This window comes from Lepidochelys kempii, chromosome 6, assembly GCF_965140285.1.
Source record: "Lepidochelys kempii isolate rLepKem1 chromosome 6, rLepKem1.hap1, whole genome shotgun sequence".
Lineage (NCBI taxonomy): Eukaryota > Metazoa > Chordata > Testudines > Cheloniidae > Lepidochelys > Lepidochelys kempii.
Window position 1 is genome coordinate 123,065,345 of NC_136385.1, and position 19,112 is coordinate 123,084,456.

Below are 19,112 nucleotides of genomic sequence, written 5' to 3' on the forward strand. Positions count from 1 at the left end.
ATGGGCTGATTGGGTGCTGATTGGCTGGTGCAGCCACCGCCCTAATTGTCTGCAGCCACCACCCTAATTGGCTGTTTCCCCTGCAGCCACTCCTTTGGCTGCCTGCTGCTCAGCCTCCCTAGGCTGGTTTTAACACTCTCAGGGCTAGTGCGGGGCACTTGAGGCAGTAGAGTAGTATTTCTCCTTGATATGCAAGTGAAAGTTACACTTTAGTTTTACATGGAGTAGCACAATGCGGGGAGCATAGAGCTATGTTTTTCTCTCCGTATTTCCTTTGCTTAACTTAATATTCAAAAGGGAATCCAATTCAAAGCCAGCACTTCTTAAATGCTGTTGAAGACCCATGAAAGGGGTTGGAGAAGAAGGCATCTGTGTGTGTGGAGTGTGTGTGTGTAAGTCACAGAGTGTATCTGCTTCTGCTCCAGCCCACTGGCATAAGTTAGAACAGTTCAGTTAGATACTGTATATGCCTCTTCCTGATCTAAACAACAGTGTGACTATGTACTTGTTGATTGCCACATTTCTTCCATGGCTGTGTTTTAAAGTGTGTGTGAGAGACTTTGTACACTGTATTTGTTTAGGTATGGAAGGTGCTATGTTAACATAAGAAATTATTGATTATTGAAGGGGGACTATCCAAATTGATCCAAACCTTTAAAAGTGGCTTAGTTTAGGTTAGTAATCATGAGAGGGTTTGGCCTGGATCTTATTTCTTCCCACCCAGTTTGTCTATCCCTCTTTTTTAATCTGACAGATTTAAAGCCCATTCACTCCTGCCCCGCATTGCTATACCCTCTCACCCACCCGTGTAGGCCTCGCACAAACAATGAAAGAAAACAGAACTTAACAATGGACTAAGCATCAATTCCTATGCTAGTAAATGTTAGTAAACAAGGCTGCAGCTGCAAAGTTATCACACATGACCCTTAATATTTCTTGATCTACTACCTGCAGGTTATTTACAAGGCCACTTGTGAATTTCATGCTTTGTCCATTGTTAACCTCCGTTTTATTACTTCTGTTTTCTTTGTTAATGCAAGGCGTATAACCCATAACATTCTGATGCTCTAAGCCGCCTTAGACTGTCTGGTAAAAGTGGCACTCTTTTAATATGCCAACAGGCAGACTCTCATACTGCAAGTGAAATCTTTGAAGTGATGCCCTGTAGGGAGGTATCCTTTATAAATCAGGTATCTCTCCATAATGGAAATGTGTCAGATTACATTTGGGATCTACTGTAGCTTGGGGAAAGTATTACCTGAAAGAACACTCATCCGTCCAAAATTATGGACAGATCTAATCTCTTCCACAGTGAAAAGTGGATCCTTGACTACTGTTTAAAACGTAATCATTGGACATTGATAAAAGAACTGGTTTTCACTAGTCCACTGCCTCTTAGTATGAGAGAAACATCCATATAAAACGATGGCAGATGTCCCAAAGGCTAAGCATTTTGTCTTCAGTGCCCTAAGGCTGAATCTAGCATTACCAGTAGAATTAATAAATGGTGCTCCCACTGTTAATCATTTTCAGTTCTTTGAGATTATCTTGATGTTTAAGTCCATAGTGCATGACACGAAGCAGGGTTTAATTCTTTGATATGACATGAGTTATCTTAACTCTCAGCTGGTGATAGCATGAACCTGCAATGCATTTGTAACTAAACCAGAAATCCCTTGGGAGGATACTCCCAGTTCCAATAAAGTCCCATGACTGACCTAATGAAGCCCCGGACTGGTGTATTGCTCCCTGTGGGACTGCATGTACTCCATTCCACAGGAAAATCACAAATCCAGCCGCCATAGCAATGAACCTGCAAGGGGACAGCTCATCTAGGAGTCACCAAACAGACCAGTGCTGATGCAGCACCTTGGAGAGCTCCTTGGATGTCCCTTAGCCACACAGCAGTATAAGTCTGCAAAGTCTTTTGAGTCCTCTCACCAGCACACAGCATTCCTGCGGCTGCTAGTTCAGCGCCTTCAGTGGTAGCAAGAGCAGACTGTGTAGTGTAGAATGTTCACCGGTGGCCACAGGTGTTTTAACCACCATGTCTTCTAGGCTTACTCCGAGCAATGGTAAGAAATACGGTGCTGAATGCACCAGTAGCTGGTCTCCACTCGTGCTCCCACCTTTTCTGTGATCAGTAGAATTGAACTAGTGGGTACAACAGTGGGAAACATTGTGGGCGAGGGAAGGAGACTGGAGCAGGCCCCTTCCCTAAGGGGCCACATTTTAAGAGCTGTGTGCACCAGATAGTCCCACATAACCCTGCATGACCTTCCTGTAATTGGGTAGAAACAGGGAATTATCTCATTTGTGCATGTACAGATGACTTGCACTTGCAAATGTGAGCAGCTGGCTCAGAAAATAGCTTCCCATTAGTCTGATAGGTGGGTCTTTGGTGAATCCAACCTTCCTGGGGCTGAGACTTGAACTGGGGGCACTAGGGTCCGAAATCAGTATCTCTGCTATTTCAGCCGAAGGCAAGTATCTAACTCATGTCACTAGTGGCTGCATCCATATCTGCTTTGCAGGTTTCTTGTCACAAGAGGGCACAGCAACCTCCATTTGTTGCCAGTTAACATGCCAGGAGCACAATTTCAGTCCAGTAGAAATCTGAAGAAACTTCTCTATGGTGTCTTGAATTAAGTCAGTCACAGAAGCAATTCAGTAGCCAGAGGACTGGTGCTGAGCACTCGTCATGCATCTCACACGTTCCTTCTACAGCAGTTCTGCAGTATTGATGAGTTTCTCCGCAGTCCCTAGATAGGAGGGGATTTCTTTTTTTTGTAACGGGGACCTGGAGTAGAGACTAGCTGATGTGAGCATCTTAAAGGCAGGATAAAACTAGTGAACAGGCATAACAGACCTTTCAGAGAGACTGTTTTCAACATGTGCTTTTCAAACATGGATTTTCCTGTATTGTCAGAAGGCAGGGCCACTTTTGTTTGCCACGGGTGGCCAGAACTGTGACTTTGACTTGCCTCTGTTTTTGAATGACTCTCTTGGTTATTTATAAATAATTAATAATGACTTGTGTAGCACTGGAAACATACACAACACTTCGCAAAATCTTACAGAGTAAGACACACTTCCTACTCTGCAGACTCTTCAATCTAAGGGACAAATTGTGCCCTTTCTCCTTTGTGGATATGTGCAGAGTTGTAGGGGCTGAGCAAATTTCTCCAGGGCAGATGCCAGCAGACTGCCTCAGGGACTGCTTGAGGGAACATGCTGAACAGTGCTCCTGAAACCAGCTGGTGAAAGGTGTAGCGTATGTCCCTTCCAGCACCAGAGGCCAGCAGGTGGGCAGTGGGGACGCAGACCTGGCTTCCCTCTCACCGCAGTACTCAGGGGATGCTAGGTCAACATCCTGCCTTGATCACACATAGCTGGAGTAAGAAGACCCTTGAAATGCTCTCCCATCCTAGTTCACCCACTCTGGACAAGCCAGAATGCAGCCCTATGCATAAAAGCTATCTGTGAACCCAATGGGAAAAGGAGTTTTCAGTCTCCAAGATAAACATACCCTTTTACAGAGAAAAGAATCCTTCTGAATGGGAGAGTTCAACAGAAGCAGACAGTCACACTGCCTGGCGAATCTACAATCGACCACTCACCACCAGATTTTTCTCCCTTGCAAACTCTATACACATGCTGGGAACTGCTGGGATGAGGGAACCGATCGTGGAACATTCATCTTCGTCTTCTTTTCTTTTTCCCTCTTGAGACCAGTGGTGCCCGGATCATGCAAAACGATGCCAGTTCATCTCCCATCAAGCGGAATTTGTTAAAGTTTCTTTTCTGGCTGATTTGCTGCATTCTGTCTACTTAATAACTGAGAAAATATGAAACCTAATGAAAATGTTACCCATCTGTCAAGTTTACTGTGGCTATTTGTAAACAGCATTGTTACTTATGTTATATTAATTAGATACAAATTATGACTGCAATTCATATATTTTTCTCTTCCTTATTTTTTAGTGAGAAGCTGGATGGAAAAGCTAAAAGATAAGGTAGGAAGCTCTTTATTTCCCTTGATTGATTTTAAAGACAATTAAATTTGGACTTTTGGAAAAAAGAAGTCTAGACCTGTGAAGTTATTTTGGGGAAGTTCTATGATCGGGCTGGATAGCTTCTCATCTCTCTCCTTCCATCTCCTGGTTGGTGAGAGGGAGGGAGCATTTCTCTTTCCATTCCCAGCTGCTGGAAAAGCTGACATTTTTTTTTCTCCCTCTTTCCTTCTTGTCTCCCTGGAGGCCTGGGACGGGATCGCAGTAGGTCTGCTCTGTGGGAGTGGCACGCCTGTGCCCTAGTGCTGTTTGCTCTACCTAAGACTGAGATGACGTACCCCCACGAACATGCACCTCTAAAGCATAGGGCGAGTGTGACTCTTCTAGGACACAATCTATGATAGTGTGTGTTCCCCTGTCCTAGTGCAGCACCCTTCCTTAATACCACTCGTGTGCCTGTTCTAAACCCCGTCCTTCTGATTGCTGCCCTGCTTTCCTCCCCTCTCCTTTCAGGCCTCACCTCAGCTGTGAATCCCTCTCCCAGCACAGTGTAAGGGTGCATCTTTACTGTGTATACACTGTAATTAGACACCCGCGGCTGGCCAGTGCCAGCTGACTCAAGCTCACGGGGCTCAGGCTTTGGGGCTGTTTCATCGCAGCATAGACGTTCGGGCCTGGGCTGCAGGCAGAGCTCTGGAACCCACCCACCTCAGAGCGCTCGAGAGAGTGTGCGTGAGAGAGCGAGAGGGTGCATGCGCACGAGAGAGAGAGGGGGTGAGAGAGAGAGCCTGCGCGCGTGCGAGTGAGAGAGCGAGAGGGTGCGCGCGCAAGAGAGAGCCTGCGTGCGTGCGAGCAAGTGAGAGAGAGCACATGCATGCGAGAGAGAGACGAGAGGGCGCGGGCGTGAGAGCAAGAGAGTGCATGTGAGAGAGGGAGCATGCGAGGGCGCATGTGTGAGACAGCGAGAGAGAGAGAGCGTGAGAGAGAAAGCATGCGTGAGAGAGACCAAGAGAGCATGCGCGGGTGTGAGAGCACGCGAGAGAGCATGCATGCGTGTGAGAGAGCATGCAAGAGAGAGCGTGCATGCGAGGGAGAGCGTGCATACATGCGTGCGAGAGAGAGCGAGTGTGCATGCGTGCGAGAGAGAGAGTGCGTGCGCCATGCGGCTGCTGCTGCTGGCTCTATGTTCAAGAGGAGCTGCAACCGCCCAGAAAAGCCAAGAGGAGGTTGTGGGGGCAACGAAAGCACCAGTGTTCTGTTCACTTCCCTGGGGAGTTATCGGTGGACTCAAGGAGGACCTGTTGCACCAGCCGCAGGGTGGGACTCAAACAGCTTCTCAGACATTGCCTAGGGAGAAATACAAATTTTGTAATGTTGTGAAGCTACTGCAATGTTATTTCATTGACAACAAAGAAATGGAAACCAAAGAAGAATAAATCAGGTGGCCCCTGAGCTTGGAAACACGTTTTTGTGACTCACTAGGGCTTAGAACCCCTTTTGGCAAGACCAGAACGAAAGCTCTCAGGGCCTGGACCAATGATCAGAAGGGGAAAATAACACTGATCCCAGCAGTTCCACTCACCCCCACCCAGCACCGCCTACCAGAACCTGAGCTCATCAATATAATGGGGGAGAAGGGATCAGGATAGCAGTTTTCCTGGAATGGCGTGTGTGAGGGGATTAAGGTGAGTTTCTACCCCTCCTGTGTTGAGGTGCTTGTCTGCCTGTACTAGGGAGGAGGTCCAGTGTGGGGGCTTTTAGCAAAGCATCTTAGCCTAGGACTCAGCCAGTCCACCCCAAAAGTCTCAAGATGCGAGGGAGGGAGAAAACCATCTTCATGAGGAAAACAAAGACCAAGATTGAGTGTCCTGAGTAGCATGCACGCAAATGTGTTGCCTGCTAATGCCAAAGCTACCCCAGTTCATTGCACTGACTTGGTGTCATTTTTCTTCTCACTGAGTGTATATCTTTCATTTTGCTCCTCCTGGCACTTCCCTCTTTCCCTCTCCAGCTTTTTCCTTTCCCTGTTGCAAATGCCTGTGCGCTCTGCAATTTCAAATTGGAATTGCTCTGTTCTTTCTAATATCGATTGAGCCTGTTGCAGGCTGGTGCCGTATTTCATTGCTGTGCCCCAACCCAGGCTTTACTGCCGTTGTTCCAGTGTAAAAAAAATAATCTGTTAGCATCCACATTATGGAGGGATTTGCCTCAGATTCACAGACATCCCAGGGGATGGGAATTATACTGGGCTGATTTTTTTTTCATGCTACTTTATATTATCTAGTAACACTTTGTTCCAGTTCAAAAAAATAAACACCCCAACATAAAATGCTAAATAAAACTACGCACTCAACCTCTTGTATCCTTTTTCCTATTGAGACTCCTAGTAAGATTTAGGCTTAATATTTTCTCTTCTCTGCTCAGGATTGCACTCGGACTAGTATATGGCAAAATTCTGGCCACCTGAACCCCTTACTGCCTCCTGTCCCAATTCTCCACCAGCCCATCTGACCTCTGATGGCTCAGGTCCTGTGCCGAAGGGAGTATGCCGTGGTTCTGCGAGAACACTGTGTGCAACCGCTTTGGGAGGCAGGGAGTGCATGTGAATGAGCCATCCATGCAATCCTGTCTTTGGGCTCCATTCAGGGGCTGTGGAAATGCCACAGGGGATGGGCAGATAAGGGGTCACTAAACTGATGTCCCCTTTCTTCTTCGGTTTTGGGGGGGTTAGGGATCATGGGAGTGTCTTCCCCCTCTTCCAAATGTCATGAGGGGGGTTCTTTGCCCCAGTTAGCTCTATCCCACGTGCAGCCAGCATGTAGAGTGATGCCCGTGTGGCCTCTTTAAAGTCCTATGTTGTTGACCCTTTCCAAGCCCTGTGGAGTCAGGCAGGCCCTACTCCCTGCCAAACATCACCTTCATGGGAGCAGTCAGGTTCCGCCCCCAGGGCTGGGTGCAGAGAAGTGGCTACACAGCCGCCCCGGAAGTGAGGTTTCCCACTGAGTATACATGCAGTACTCCACGGGCTAGGGTGTGAGGTAGTAGGGCCAGGATTTAGCCCATACTGCAGGCATTTGGATACAGGACCCTGACACAATTGCATGAGGAAGCTCTAGCAAGGAGCACAGATTTGCTAGGGTCGTGGCTGGCTGGAGAATCAAGATTCGGACACAGAACAAACACAGCTTTCTGGATTGGAAACCATGCCTGGGCTAATGCTAACAGCAAGCATTTCAACCTCCACTTGTGGTCTGCACTCACAGCAAAGTTCCAGGAATAGAAATGCCCATAGTGTATTAATTAGGTCACACAATTAAGGCACCTTAATTAACTCTCTGAAATTTAGCCATTCAACTGTATTCTTCCGAACCTCCTTTTGCAGTAACTTTCCTTTTGAGGGAGGCTACACTTTCAAAAAATGTACTTGCAGCATGCGGTAATGTGCCATTAAACACACAGTGAATGCAAACAAACGGCAAACACATTCCTCAGGCCTTGGGATACAGGGATAAAGCTGTTACTATGGGAAGAGCCATTCCTGTACCAGACAGACAAGGTGGGTGAGGTAATATCTTTTGTTGGACCCTCACCCACTTTGTCTCTAATGTCCTGGGACCAACAAGGCTACAGTCCTGTAACAGCTCTAAGAGAGCCATGATATTAAGAGGGGTTTATGATGTGGACAGTGTATAAATCAGCTCTCACTAACAACTTCTTTCGCAGGGAAAAGTATGCGTTTTCATTCTCCAGATTAAAATCCAAAGGCAATGTGTGCCAAATAGCATTTTTCCACTTAGCGGTTTATGGAAGAAAAGCAATTATGGTTAAGAAGCATGTGTCAGATTCTTCTAGCTCAGGGGTGGGCAAACTTTTTGGCCCGAGGGCCACATCTGGGTATGGAAATTGTATGGCGGGCCATGAAGGCTCAAGAAATTGGGCGTTGGGGTGCGGGATGGGGTGAGGGCACCGGCTGGGGGCGTGGGCTCTGGGGTGGGGCCAGAAATGAGGAGTCAGGATGCGGGAGGGGGCTCTGGACTGAGGCAGGGGGTTGGGATGTGGGGGTGGTGGGTGAGGGCTCCGGCTGGGGGTGTGAGCTCTGGGGTGGGGCTGGGGATGAGGGGTCAGGAGTGCAAGAGGGTGCTCCGGGCTGGGACTGAGGGAGTTCAGCTTGTGGGAGGGGGATCAGGGCTGGGGCAAGGGGTTGGGGTGCGGGAGGGGGTCAGGGGTGCAGGCTCTGGGCGGCGCTTACCTCAAGCAGCTCCCAGAAGCAGCGCCATGTCTCCCCCCCCCCCGGCTCCTATGTAGACCCATGGCCAGGCAGCTCTGTGCGCTGCCCTGTCCACAGGCGCCACCCTGCAGCTCCCATTGGCCATAGTTCCTGGCCAGTGGGAGCTGCGGGGGCAGTGCTTGGGGCAGGGGCAGTGTGCGGAGCCCCCTGGCTGCCCCTACGCATAGGAGCCGGAGAGGGGACATGCTGCTGCTTCTGGGAGCAGCACAGAGTTGGGCAAGCCCCTGACCACACTCCCCAGCTGGAACACTGGAGCAGGGCAAGCCCCGGACCCCGCTCCCCGGCGGAAGCTCGAGGGCCGGATTAAAATGTCTGGAGGGCTGGATGCGGCCCCTGGGCTGTAGTTTGCCCACCTCTGTTCAAGCCTGAGACTCCCTCAGCTGAATGTGTATGATTGCAAATGAATGAGGACCAAAACTAAAAGGCCCCCATTTTCAGCAGGCCTCTGAATTGTGCATGTATCCATCTGCATGTGTCAAAACCATTTTGGACACTTACACTTGCATTTGTGTGTGCATATATGGAAGGGTAAGGACCTGACTGACTCAGCTGTGTGTGCAATGCCAGAGCTGTTTGTAAGTGCAAATTTTGGGTGCACCCAAACCGTAGGAGCACTAAAAATGTGGGTTAATTTTCATTTAAAACAGTAAAATGTAAAACAACACACATTTTTTAAAAAGTGTTTTTGTAAATCTAGCAGTTATTTCCAAAATATTCATTTTTTTTTTTGGTTACTGGCCATTTCCCAGATTATAAACTGCCAGGCAATGCAAATTTGCTTATAATCAGTAGTGAATTTAAATCAGGTTATCCTAGCTGCATTTCTCACAGCGGGTGTTCTTTTCTTGGCTGAGTTACATGTCGCGTCTCAGCTGTGATAACAGCATTCCCCTAGTTTTACTGTACTGCCCACTTAAATTATGCAGCAGGAAAGTCACCCCTCCTTACAGACAGGCAGAGTAATTTGGCTTTGTGCATGGAATCAAGCGGGAGCGGGATGGAGTTGGGCATTTACCGTCTTTCCCCAATCTGTGGGCACAGTCGTACAACTCCTCTCCAGCCACTATGTCAGCTGCTGGGCTGGAATAGCATCCCTCTGGGCAGGAAATCTTGGGCCACTGGGTCAGTTTAAACCTAGGTCCTGTTGCTGCCCTGTTACCATGTCCACAGCACCTCCCTCCTCCTGGTCCTGTCTGGGCAAAATTTTTCAGCCAAAACATTGTACTGGTGGAAACAGCCGATCCAGGTTGAGCAGAATATTGAGCAAATTCGTGCTGATTTTGGTGACTTATTTCAGTTGGGGGAAAAAATTGTAAGTTTTGTTTTGACACTTCTGATCTAAAGCAACTTTTTCTCTCAAAATTACCTTCAATTTTATTTTTAAAACAGGGCGGGGAGACTTGAAATCAAAACGAAACACTCTAGATGAAGCATTTTGTCCTGACCTTTTCATTTGCCCTAAATTTTAATAATGTTCAATTTTGGGTTGACCTGAAACAATTCGCCCTCCCCCAGAATTTCCAGCAAACTGAAATATCCATTGTTTGCCCAGCTTTAGTAGGCATTGCAGAGACTCCCTGCCAATGCCAGTGTGGCCCCCGTCTACGTGGTGTCCTCCTTATTACAGAATGGAGAGCTTGTATTTAACAGCCTAATTATTTCTATGTAGGTATTAGCCTAGCAATGAGAGCCTGCACCAAGCCAGTGTGTCCTGTTCTCTGCAGTCCAGAACCCCGCCTTCCAAAATGGAGGATGACCATTGTTCTCTGCAGCCATATGTTTGCACAATGACAGACACTACGCACACACGTGTGTACTCACATCCCCCAACATCCTTGTACAACAGCTATTCCTCATGCACACGCATGTGTTCACACACAGGCACAGACCCAGCCTAGCGTATAGAATCATAGAATATCAGGGTTGGAAGGGACCTCAGGAGGTCATCTAGTCCAACCCCCTGCTCAACGTAGGACCAGTCTCCAACTAAGTGGGACAGAAGGCCTTTGAGTGGAGGGTGACGTTAGCCCTGGCTGAGTGGGACTTCAGTTTCAAAGAATGCATTTTAAGCACACGGCAGCGCACAATTAACCACGCACCAGGGAGTGCAAAGAAATGGCCGTGATTCCATAAGAGAACTGAAGCTCCTGGCCAATTGTTCCCTACCCTGAGCTCACGTAAGCCCAGGCCCCTTTATTTCTGTGCTCTGATTTAGGCACACCTCATGTCAGGGGTGTGGTGTTCAACATGCAATGGGCCTGTTGACGTGCCCGTCTAGGCACACAATTAGTTATAGGCCTACAACCCAGGCTTTTTTCTCTCCCCCACGGTCCCCTGTTAACAGTGACACTGCGCCACTTGCCCACAGCATTTGCAATCCAGTGCCTCATTTATTTCCTTTCTGAAGAGTACAGAACGGTGGTAACTGTTGTCAAATCCTTTGTTATTCAGTGTCCCTGTGCAGCCTTTGGAGCACAGCTGGTCACAGGCTGGGAGTGAGCGAAGAGTCATTCCAACTCTAAACCCCAGCCAGCCTTAAACAGGCAAAGGGGCAAATTCACCCTGACGTACACAGGTAACTCCAGTGGTGTCAGTGGAGTTGCAGCCACATATGACAGTGGTGACTTCAACCCAGAGTTTTTAATGGAACTTGACCCTTTACACCAGGGCTGGCCGGCCTGCGGCTCCGGAGCCCCGTGCGGCTCTTCAGAAGTTAACATGCGGCTCCTCGTCTAGGCACCAGCTCCGGGGCTGGAGCTACAAGCGCCAACTTTCCAATGTGCGGGGGGTGCTCACGGCTCAACCCCTGGCTCTGCCACAGGCCTGACCCCACTCCACCCCTTCCCACCCCTTTCCCCAGAGCCTGCCATGCCCTCGCTCCTCCCCCGCCCCCGAGCCTCCTGCACCCTACGAAACAGCTGATCAGGTGGTGCGAGGAGGGAGAGGGAGGTGCTGATCCGGTGGGCGGGAGGCACTGGGAGCAGGGCAGGGGAGCTGATGGGGGGCTGCTGACATATTACTGTGGCTCTTTGGCGATGTACATTGGTAAATTCTGGCTCCTTCTCAGGTCCAGGTTGGCCACCCCTGCTTTAGAAGTTTGGCTCAGGCAGGGATTTAAAACATGGGAGGGGGTTGATGTTGTCTGAAACTCATTTAGTCTGTGCCTAATCTTCAGATCCTATAGTGCTGAGCACAGTACAAACACCTCAATAGGCCAGGTATCGTGCAAAGAGCCTCATCTTAGGCTATATAGCAAATTATCTTGCTTTCACTAAAAATTGATGTGGGGGGCAGATTATCCCACCTCTGCCTTCTGCAGCATTCTTACACCCTCCTCTGAAGCAGCTGGCTCTGGTTACTATTAGAGTCAGGAACTGGAGAAGATCTCAGGTCTGATCTAGTCTGTCAGCTCCTATGTTCTTATGCGAAAGCTGAGGCTGATAAATGTGTATACCTGAAGGCTAGACAATATATTGTTGCATCTGCATGCATTTTAAAAGGGATAATGATACCTCTCCTATAAAGTATTCGGAGAGCTACTGATGAAAAGCATGATATAAGAGCAAGGTGGTGTTATAAATAGTTCTGAGCCCTTCCCACTTTTTCAAGGGTGTTTGGTTGTGTTTGGGAACATACTGTAAAATAAAGCATAGAAATACACTGCAGTCTTACGCTAGTGGAGAAAGGACCATCTTGAATTGCTTGCCTCTTTAGTATTGCTGTGATTGTCTCCTTTTCATGTAGGCGGGATACATGTCTGGGATGCTGGTTCCTGTGGGGGTTGGAATAGCTGGAGCCCTGTTTATCCTGGGAGCGCTCTACAGCATTAAGATCATGAATCGCCGAAGGAGAAACGGCTCCAAAAGGCATAAAAGAAAGGTACAGCAAATGTAAAGAAAACCCAGATCTGCTCTCCTGACCACTCTCCTGTTCCCATTTGTGGTTCATAAAGTAGATACAAGCTAACTGTGGAGCATCATTGTGTGTTTGGGTTGAAATGGGCCACTGTTCTAGATTATATTAATTATAGTGGGGGAGGGGCAGGTGAAGGAATTGAAAGGTTTTGCCCATGTAATTGACTCTAAGCTTTTCTTTTCCTTAGCAGAGGGAATTTAACAGCATGCAAGATCGAGTAATGCTCTTAGCTGATAGCTCTGAAGATGAATTTTGAACCCGACTGCAGAGCCGTTGTGATATCCAGTGACTTTTTCGGGGGCAAGGGGAGAGGAGGGAGCAAAAGGAAGGCATTTGTGTTGCATCACTGCTATCAGCCACCATGTGCCACTGTGTAGTGGTTTTTACATCCTGGCAAAACAGGCATGCTGTATTCTAAATGTAATGCGCAATGATGTTTGGTTTTATACAGTAGTGAGATTACACATTCACACAGTGCTCCTCATTGAAATGCAGAATACGTGTTGTTACAGCTGGAGCTGATTCTAATGGATGGCGACTTTGTGTTGATCACAGTGTAATGTTTTTGTTCCAGCTGATGGTAACTAATCATAATTATTGCTGTCACCTAATTTCAGGATGGAAACCTTCACCGAGAATGACTTCTGTCCAATTAGTTAACTGTAAATGTTATATTACCGGAGCTAGAGTTTGTCAATGCTAAAATTAGCTGTTCTGCTTAATTAACAAACTACACACTTGAACCACCTCCCTTGTCAACAGGGAGATGCCCAAGTACAGTCCAATTATGGACATAATAATAGGCTCATTTGTACGTTCCTTGCCCCAATTTCCCTTGTCCTTTTAAAAAAATCCTCCTTTTAACTGTGTTCCATGTTTAGGGAAAACATATGGAAATGGCAACAAAACATGATTGCCAGCCTAAATATTCAGTGCAGTTTTCACCAGCATTATAACAGCACAACAAATGCCACCACACGCACATTGACAAATGCTAAGATGCTCTTTGCATGAATCTCTTAGCTTTTATTCAGTGTGCCGTTGGAATATCAAGCAGGCAAAAGAAATGGAAAAGCAGGCTGGAGCGTTTGCATCTTAAGGGGCTTGTCTGATTATTTGTTTGGTGTGGTTCACCTGTCATGCAGAGCTCTGCCCTCTTAGCGGTACTAGAGAAATAATAATCGAGTGTCTGTCTCTTTTCACAATTGGTAACTAGCTGTTATAAGCGTCACAGACACCTGTGGCCCTCTGCATCATGGAAGCTGCATAATGCTGTGGCTGTGTCCTGCCATCTGATTGATCAGGAAAGCAGGTAGTGTGTGGGATGCAGTAGGGATGGCAAATGAAGCACACGCTGTCGGCTCATCCAAAAGCAGCTCTCCTCCTCTTGAGTGCTGAGGAGGACCTCACCTGTGGCCGATAGATTTTTTTTTTGGACCAGATTCAGATCAGGTTTAGAAGTCGTGCCAGCACAAGGCTGCCATGCATGTGGCTGGAGATGGGTAGGCAGTCATGGCTGGGCTACATATGGTCATAGATAGCAAAGGCCCCATCAGTGGGGAGGGAAGTCAAGGCTGGGATACATGTGGCCAAACAGAAAAGGCAGTCAGGGCTGCAGCATGTGTGGTTTTGGGTGGAATGGGGTCAGATTGGGAACATGTGGGCACAGGCCAGAAGGCAGCTGAGGCTGGAGTGAAGGCAGCCATAGCTTAAAAAGGTTTTAGGACGGGGTGTGTGTGGCCATCAGTGGAAAGGCAATCAAAGCTGTAATACATGCAGCCACAGATAGCTCAGGCTGGGGGAAAGTGGCCTTACTGGTCATTTCATCAGCAAGCGTGAGCAGAATCAACATGTACAGATGATCTCAAAATTACACAGGGAATTAGCAAAGCATGTTTCTGGAACTGGACAGGAAAGAAGGGGCATTGCTGCTGAGCTGGTTGTTCGGTCGGTTGTTTCAGCCCAGAATATGTGCCATGTTTTGTGTTTTTTTTTAAAAAAAGGCCCCTTATTTCCTCTGCTCTGGCGTGCAGTGAGATGGCTGCTTCATTCTGCAGCCATATTACACTGATGCAAAAATCCTTATTCCCAAGCTGGAAATTGCCCCTATTCCAGGGAACCGTGACTAAAGCTACTATGAGTCGAGGAGACAAGATGAGTCAAGTAAGGTCAGGAGGCTGCTCGTTTATCTAGATCGATCCCTCTAAACCTTTGAAAGAAGTATGAGAGACGTGCTTGAAGAATAGTCAGGGTATGATTGAATTCTTTGTAAAGGTGAAAAGGACCGGCTAATTGCCAAGATGCGACATAGCAAAGCCCTGAAAGTTACACCAATGGCTTGTGAGGATGGTACAGAAGCCAGAGATACAGGGAGGTCCCACTTCTGCCCTATCACCCTGCCCATACCCTCCACCCTGTGGGGGCCAGCATCATTTGAGTATGTAAATTCTATCGTTGGCATGCACAGGTGATAGTGATCAAACACTGCATGGGCACATGATTATGTGTGCAAAGCTGAGGCTTATGCTTTGAAAATCTGACTGGCTGCTGACTGCAGAAAACAGCTCACGCACCAACCAGTGGATACAGTGCGAACCGGAAAAATTGGATTCCTTCTCTGGGATAGTGATAGCTCTTCCTCTGGAAATGGAGGGCCAGTGGACTGCAGAATGTCATGCACAAATGTGATGTGTAATAACAAGTTTGCTCACTCAAACCGAGGTTCTTTGCAGTATCTCTTTCCCATGTTATGGTGGTTTCTCTTGAGAGTGAAAGAAGGCACCAGCAGGATTTGAAATGCGCCTATTGATGAGTCTTCCAATCTGACAGCTCTGTATGGTGAGTCAGGGATTTCTCAACAAACACGTGGAAAATAGAGGTGGACTAAGGCTAAACAGAGCCAGTTCCAACAAAATGTTGGGGTCCGCCTGGAGAGTGTCTTCCTTCAAGCACCCCTCTGGGACAGACTTTCCCTCCCAATACCTCCAGATAGACTTTTGTCTTCCACCCCTGGGTCTTTGGTCTTCCTGCCTTGCTAGGCAGTCCCAGATCCCCTGGCAGCAATCACCTGTTTATTCTGTAAAAGCGGCAAAGAGTCCTGTGGCACCTTATAGACTAACAGATGTATTGGAGCATAAGCTTTCGTGGGTGAATACCCACTTCGTCAGATGCATGTAGTGGAAATTTCCAGAGGCAGGTATAAATATGCAAGCAAGAATCAGGCTAGGGATGTTTGTTCTGTTGCCACTTGCTACTCTGCCTCTCACTGGTGCTCTGAGGTGTCTCTGTCCATGAGGTCTGGATCTCAAGGATCCTGCCTAAATCCACCCGGGAAACATATAGCATTTATTTAAATACAGTTTAAATCCAGTGGCAGGGTTGTTTGTTCTTATAACAAATGGTTAAAGCCACTTTCTCTCAGAGCTAGGGATCAGTCCTAGGTAGGAGAAGTATTTCCTCTTGGAATGAATGCCCACTCTTTCCTTCTCTCTCTCTCAAGTTGCTTGGAGGAGGAAAGATGGTTTTGGGGTATTGCCACATTGACGAAATGAGGAGCTTTGCTGGCTAACTACCCGCTCCAGCTGGGGCTTCTGGTAATAGGGAGGTCTTTTCATTGGTCTCTTTGAGGACCTGGCCAGGCTTGTGGCCAGGTCTGAAGGGGGAAGCGAAGCCTTCAGCAGAGTGACTTTCATCCCAGCTCAGCTTAATTAACGTTGTCTCAGCCAGAATCAGCTTTTAGCAGGCTGGGAGCAAGAGGCTATACAGGCAACTGTTGGATATTTGTGGAAATTTTTCTCCCATCTTAAAGGGGGAGGCAAAAGAAGAACGTATGGGCTAAGGGCATGAACCGTTCTGTAGGAGTGGGTGTAACTGACTTAGGAGCAGCAAGGTTAGTAACTGGTCTCACTGGGCTCTTTGCCAGCGGCGACGCCCCGGAAGACAGATCTGAGCTGGTAGCGGGAAGGTGAGCTGCTGGGGGAGATGAGAGTCAGAGGACTCGGGAAAACTCAGTGAGACCCAAACGGCTGGGAATCAGCAGGGCTGTCTGCAAGGAAAGCCTCTGCATTGTGCTGCGGCTAGTGACTGTTCACAAGGGGTAACAGCGGTGTGGGGCTCTGTGCAGTAGATTTGTAGCCTGTGTTGACTGAGCAGGAAAAGAGGAAGCATGGGGGTGGAGGGGATCCCAGTGCTAGGAATGTAAATAACGCTGCTGTGGCCAGGGCCCCTCAGCTGGGGATGTCAGCTTGTTGGATTGGAAAAGCTGCTAGCCAGCCACTCTGGCCTTTTGTTGTGCTAATAAAGCCGTAGTTTGGGAAATGCTAACTTTGTACGCTCAACCGTTTCTCTTTTTTCCCCACTGTCATTAAGTTCATAAGAAATTAAAAGGAAGGCTGCCTGCGGAAATGATGAAGCTGCATGTAAATGAAACAGCTGCATTTCTCTCTCCTTGTCTGTCCTGGTGTGTTTGACAGCCAAGAACAGCTCAGTACTATCATGGATTTTATTCACTCTGCCTGTGCCAGGCACATGTGCTAACCACAGGGCTGTAACAGCTGTGTCTGAAGTAGGGTCTGACAGTTAAATGCAAACTTCCCAGTGGTTAAACAGCACTTAGGTGCAGGAAGTAGGGGTGTGGGAGGTGCTGCAGCACCCCCCTGGCTTGAAGTGGTTTCCATTATATGCAGGGTTTGCAGTTTGGTTCCATGGCTCTCGGCACCCCCACCATACAAATTGTTCAGTGGCCCTGTTATGGTGAGACATGAGCTGCCGTAGCAGGAAATGCCAAGCTCGCTGAGATGCGCTACGCTTCCTGGTCATGTTAAATGTCAGCCATTGTGGTCCCTCTGGGGGCCGGGGTGCATCCGCCTGTGGGAAGCAGCAGAGGGCCTATGAAACTGTCAGGTGATGCTCAAGAGGACCTGATCCAAAGACCGATGAAGTCGATGGAAAGACACCCATTGACATCAGTGGGCTTTGAATGAGGCTCAGAGTTTCCAGCTAATCTCCTCCTCCCCCACAGGGTGCTGGAGAGGAGGCAAGTGGCATAGCCTTCCATAGCGTTTGAAGGGAAAGCCCCGGTCCGGCAGATACAGGGACATCCACAGAAAGGGCTGGTCCCTCTATGCTTTTGTTCTGGGCCCCTTGACATCATGACTCCCTCAGGAACGGGGCTGTCATTAGCCAGGCTCGCAGTGTCTGGGCAAAACCATCCTCTCGGGAGGGCTGCAGGCATGCAGCGCAACATAATGCAGATTCTAGCAGCACTGGTATAGACAGCTGCTTGGAGAGCCTCTCCTCTGATGAGGAGCATGCCACAGAATTCAGCTGCGACCTGGATCTTCTGATCCAGCTCTCCCTCTTGCATAGACAAGTAGAGACAATGGCCAGGCCTATTATTAGGCTGCCAGTGAAAAATCATTTTGGAATGTCTTTGGAAAGGAGGCCAGGCCTGATCCAATGCCCGTTGAAGTCAATCGGAGGTGGAGCTGGCCCTCGGTATGCACGCACCGTTTAACTGCATGTCCATCTAGGGCCTGATCCAAAGGCAGATGGCGGAAGGACTTCAGAGGACTTTAAAATTGCTTCCCAGACAGCAACCTGGCTTTCACCAGTAGCTGGACAAATCCGTTTGAAATAATCGGGATGCAGGCTGGGTGGGAGTCGTGTCCTGTGGGAGTAGGGTGCCCAGATAGCAAGTGTGAAAAATCAGGACAGGGGGTGCAGGGTACTAGGCGCCTCTATAAGACAAAGCCCTGAATATCAGGACATCTGGTCACCCTATATAAGAGCTGAAACCTCCCGTCTCTTAAGGCTTTCTTGATTTTATTTGTACTTAGTCTTAAAATAAACCACTTCTTTTTTTTTAAACTGCTTTTTAAAAAAAATATAACAACTGCACTTGTTTCTGGCCCTACTTTGCAACAGTGGACTGTCAGCCTCCGAAAATAGGGGTGTATCATGAAACCGTCGGCCCAGTCGTAACCACAGTGCAATGATCCCTTTGTTTGGCACAAGGCAGGTAGCTTGCTTCTGTTACTCAGTGGATGCCTGGTTAGGAATTTTATGCTAGCACAAGCCACGATTTATTGTAGGCATCACAAAAGAGTTTCACTGCTTAAAGTTTTGGTTCAAATGGGAGGAGCAGGCCTGCTTGATGTGCAGTTCTTGTCATGACAAAACGTACCTTCACTGTACAGCTGCTGATTTTAAAACGTCTATCATAGCTGGATGTTCACCTTCGATTCCATTTTTTTTTTTTTTTTGGACTGCATGGCTTCCATAAAGTGCTAACAGCAGTCCCTTGTGCTTTCCTGTGGTTTTCTATTCCAAACCAGAACTACTGCTCATATTGTACCAATGGAATGTAGCACTTTGTTAAATTAAAATATCAGAAAATAAAAGCTGTCCATCATATCTACCTTTAATTGACTCGGATCCTTGATTTATGGTTTGTCACTTTGGCTTTTTTATTAATATTTGAATCATATTTTTAAGACTCAAGCTTTTCTTTTCTTTACTGTCTGATTTGTTTGCATGTTTTAGGGGCCTGTGCAAGATTCTGCCTGGGACTGAATCGTGATATTTCTGCAGTTTTCCAGAAGTTAAATGCAAACGATCCAGGAGATCCAGAAATAGGTTCTACAAATATTTCATAAAGAAAATAGACCTGTTATCAAGTGCACCGATACTGATTAGAGGAAGCGTTTATTTTGTGCAAATGATACAGAGGAATGGAAACCATTTGAAAGTGTAAAATGTCGACCATATTTTTCAAACGTGTACACTATTGTGTATGCAATCTGCCCATTGCATGCATAGGTCAAAGGCTGGAGTATACGTACACCTTTGCATGTACACTACCCTAGTGTGTGGGTGCATCTCATGTGTTGCACATG

At 47.7% G+C, this 19,112-nt stretch overlaps 1 protein-coding gene across 6 annotated transcripts in view; it reads left to right on the plus strand.

Moving 5' to 3' along the window:
- ARMH4 (armadillo like helical domain containing 4) overlaps window positions 1-18,641 on the plus strand; it is a 111,789-nt gene extending 93,148 nt beyond the window's left edge. For 5 of the 6 annotated variants that reach the window (XM_073350002.2, XM_073350000.2, XM_073349999.2 and 2 more), the window contains 3 exons: window positions 3,985-4,016; window positions 12,046-12,180; window positions 12,404-18,641. In XM_073350002.2, the coding sequence (XP_073206103.2) occupies window positions 3,985-4,016; window positions 12,046-12,180; window positions 12,404-12,472 (236 nt within the window). In that variant the 3' untranslated portion in view covers window positions 12,473-18,641. The remainder of the gene's footprint in view (window positions 1-3,984; window positions 4,017-12,045; window positions 12,181-12,403) is intronic. The other variant, XM_073349998.2, reaches the window with a different exon arrangement.
- The last annotated feature ends 471 nt before the right edge of the window (window positions 18,642-19,112 follow it).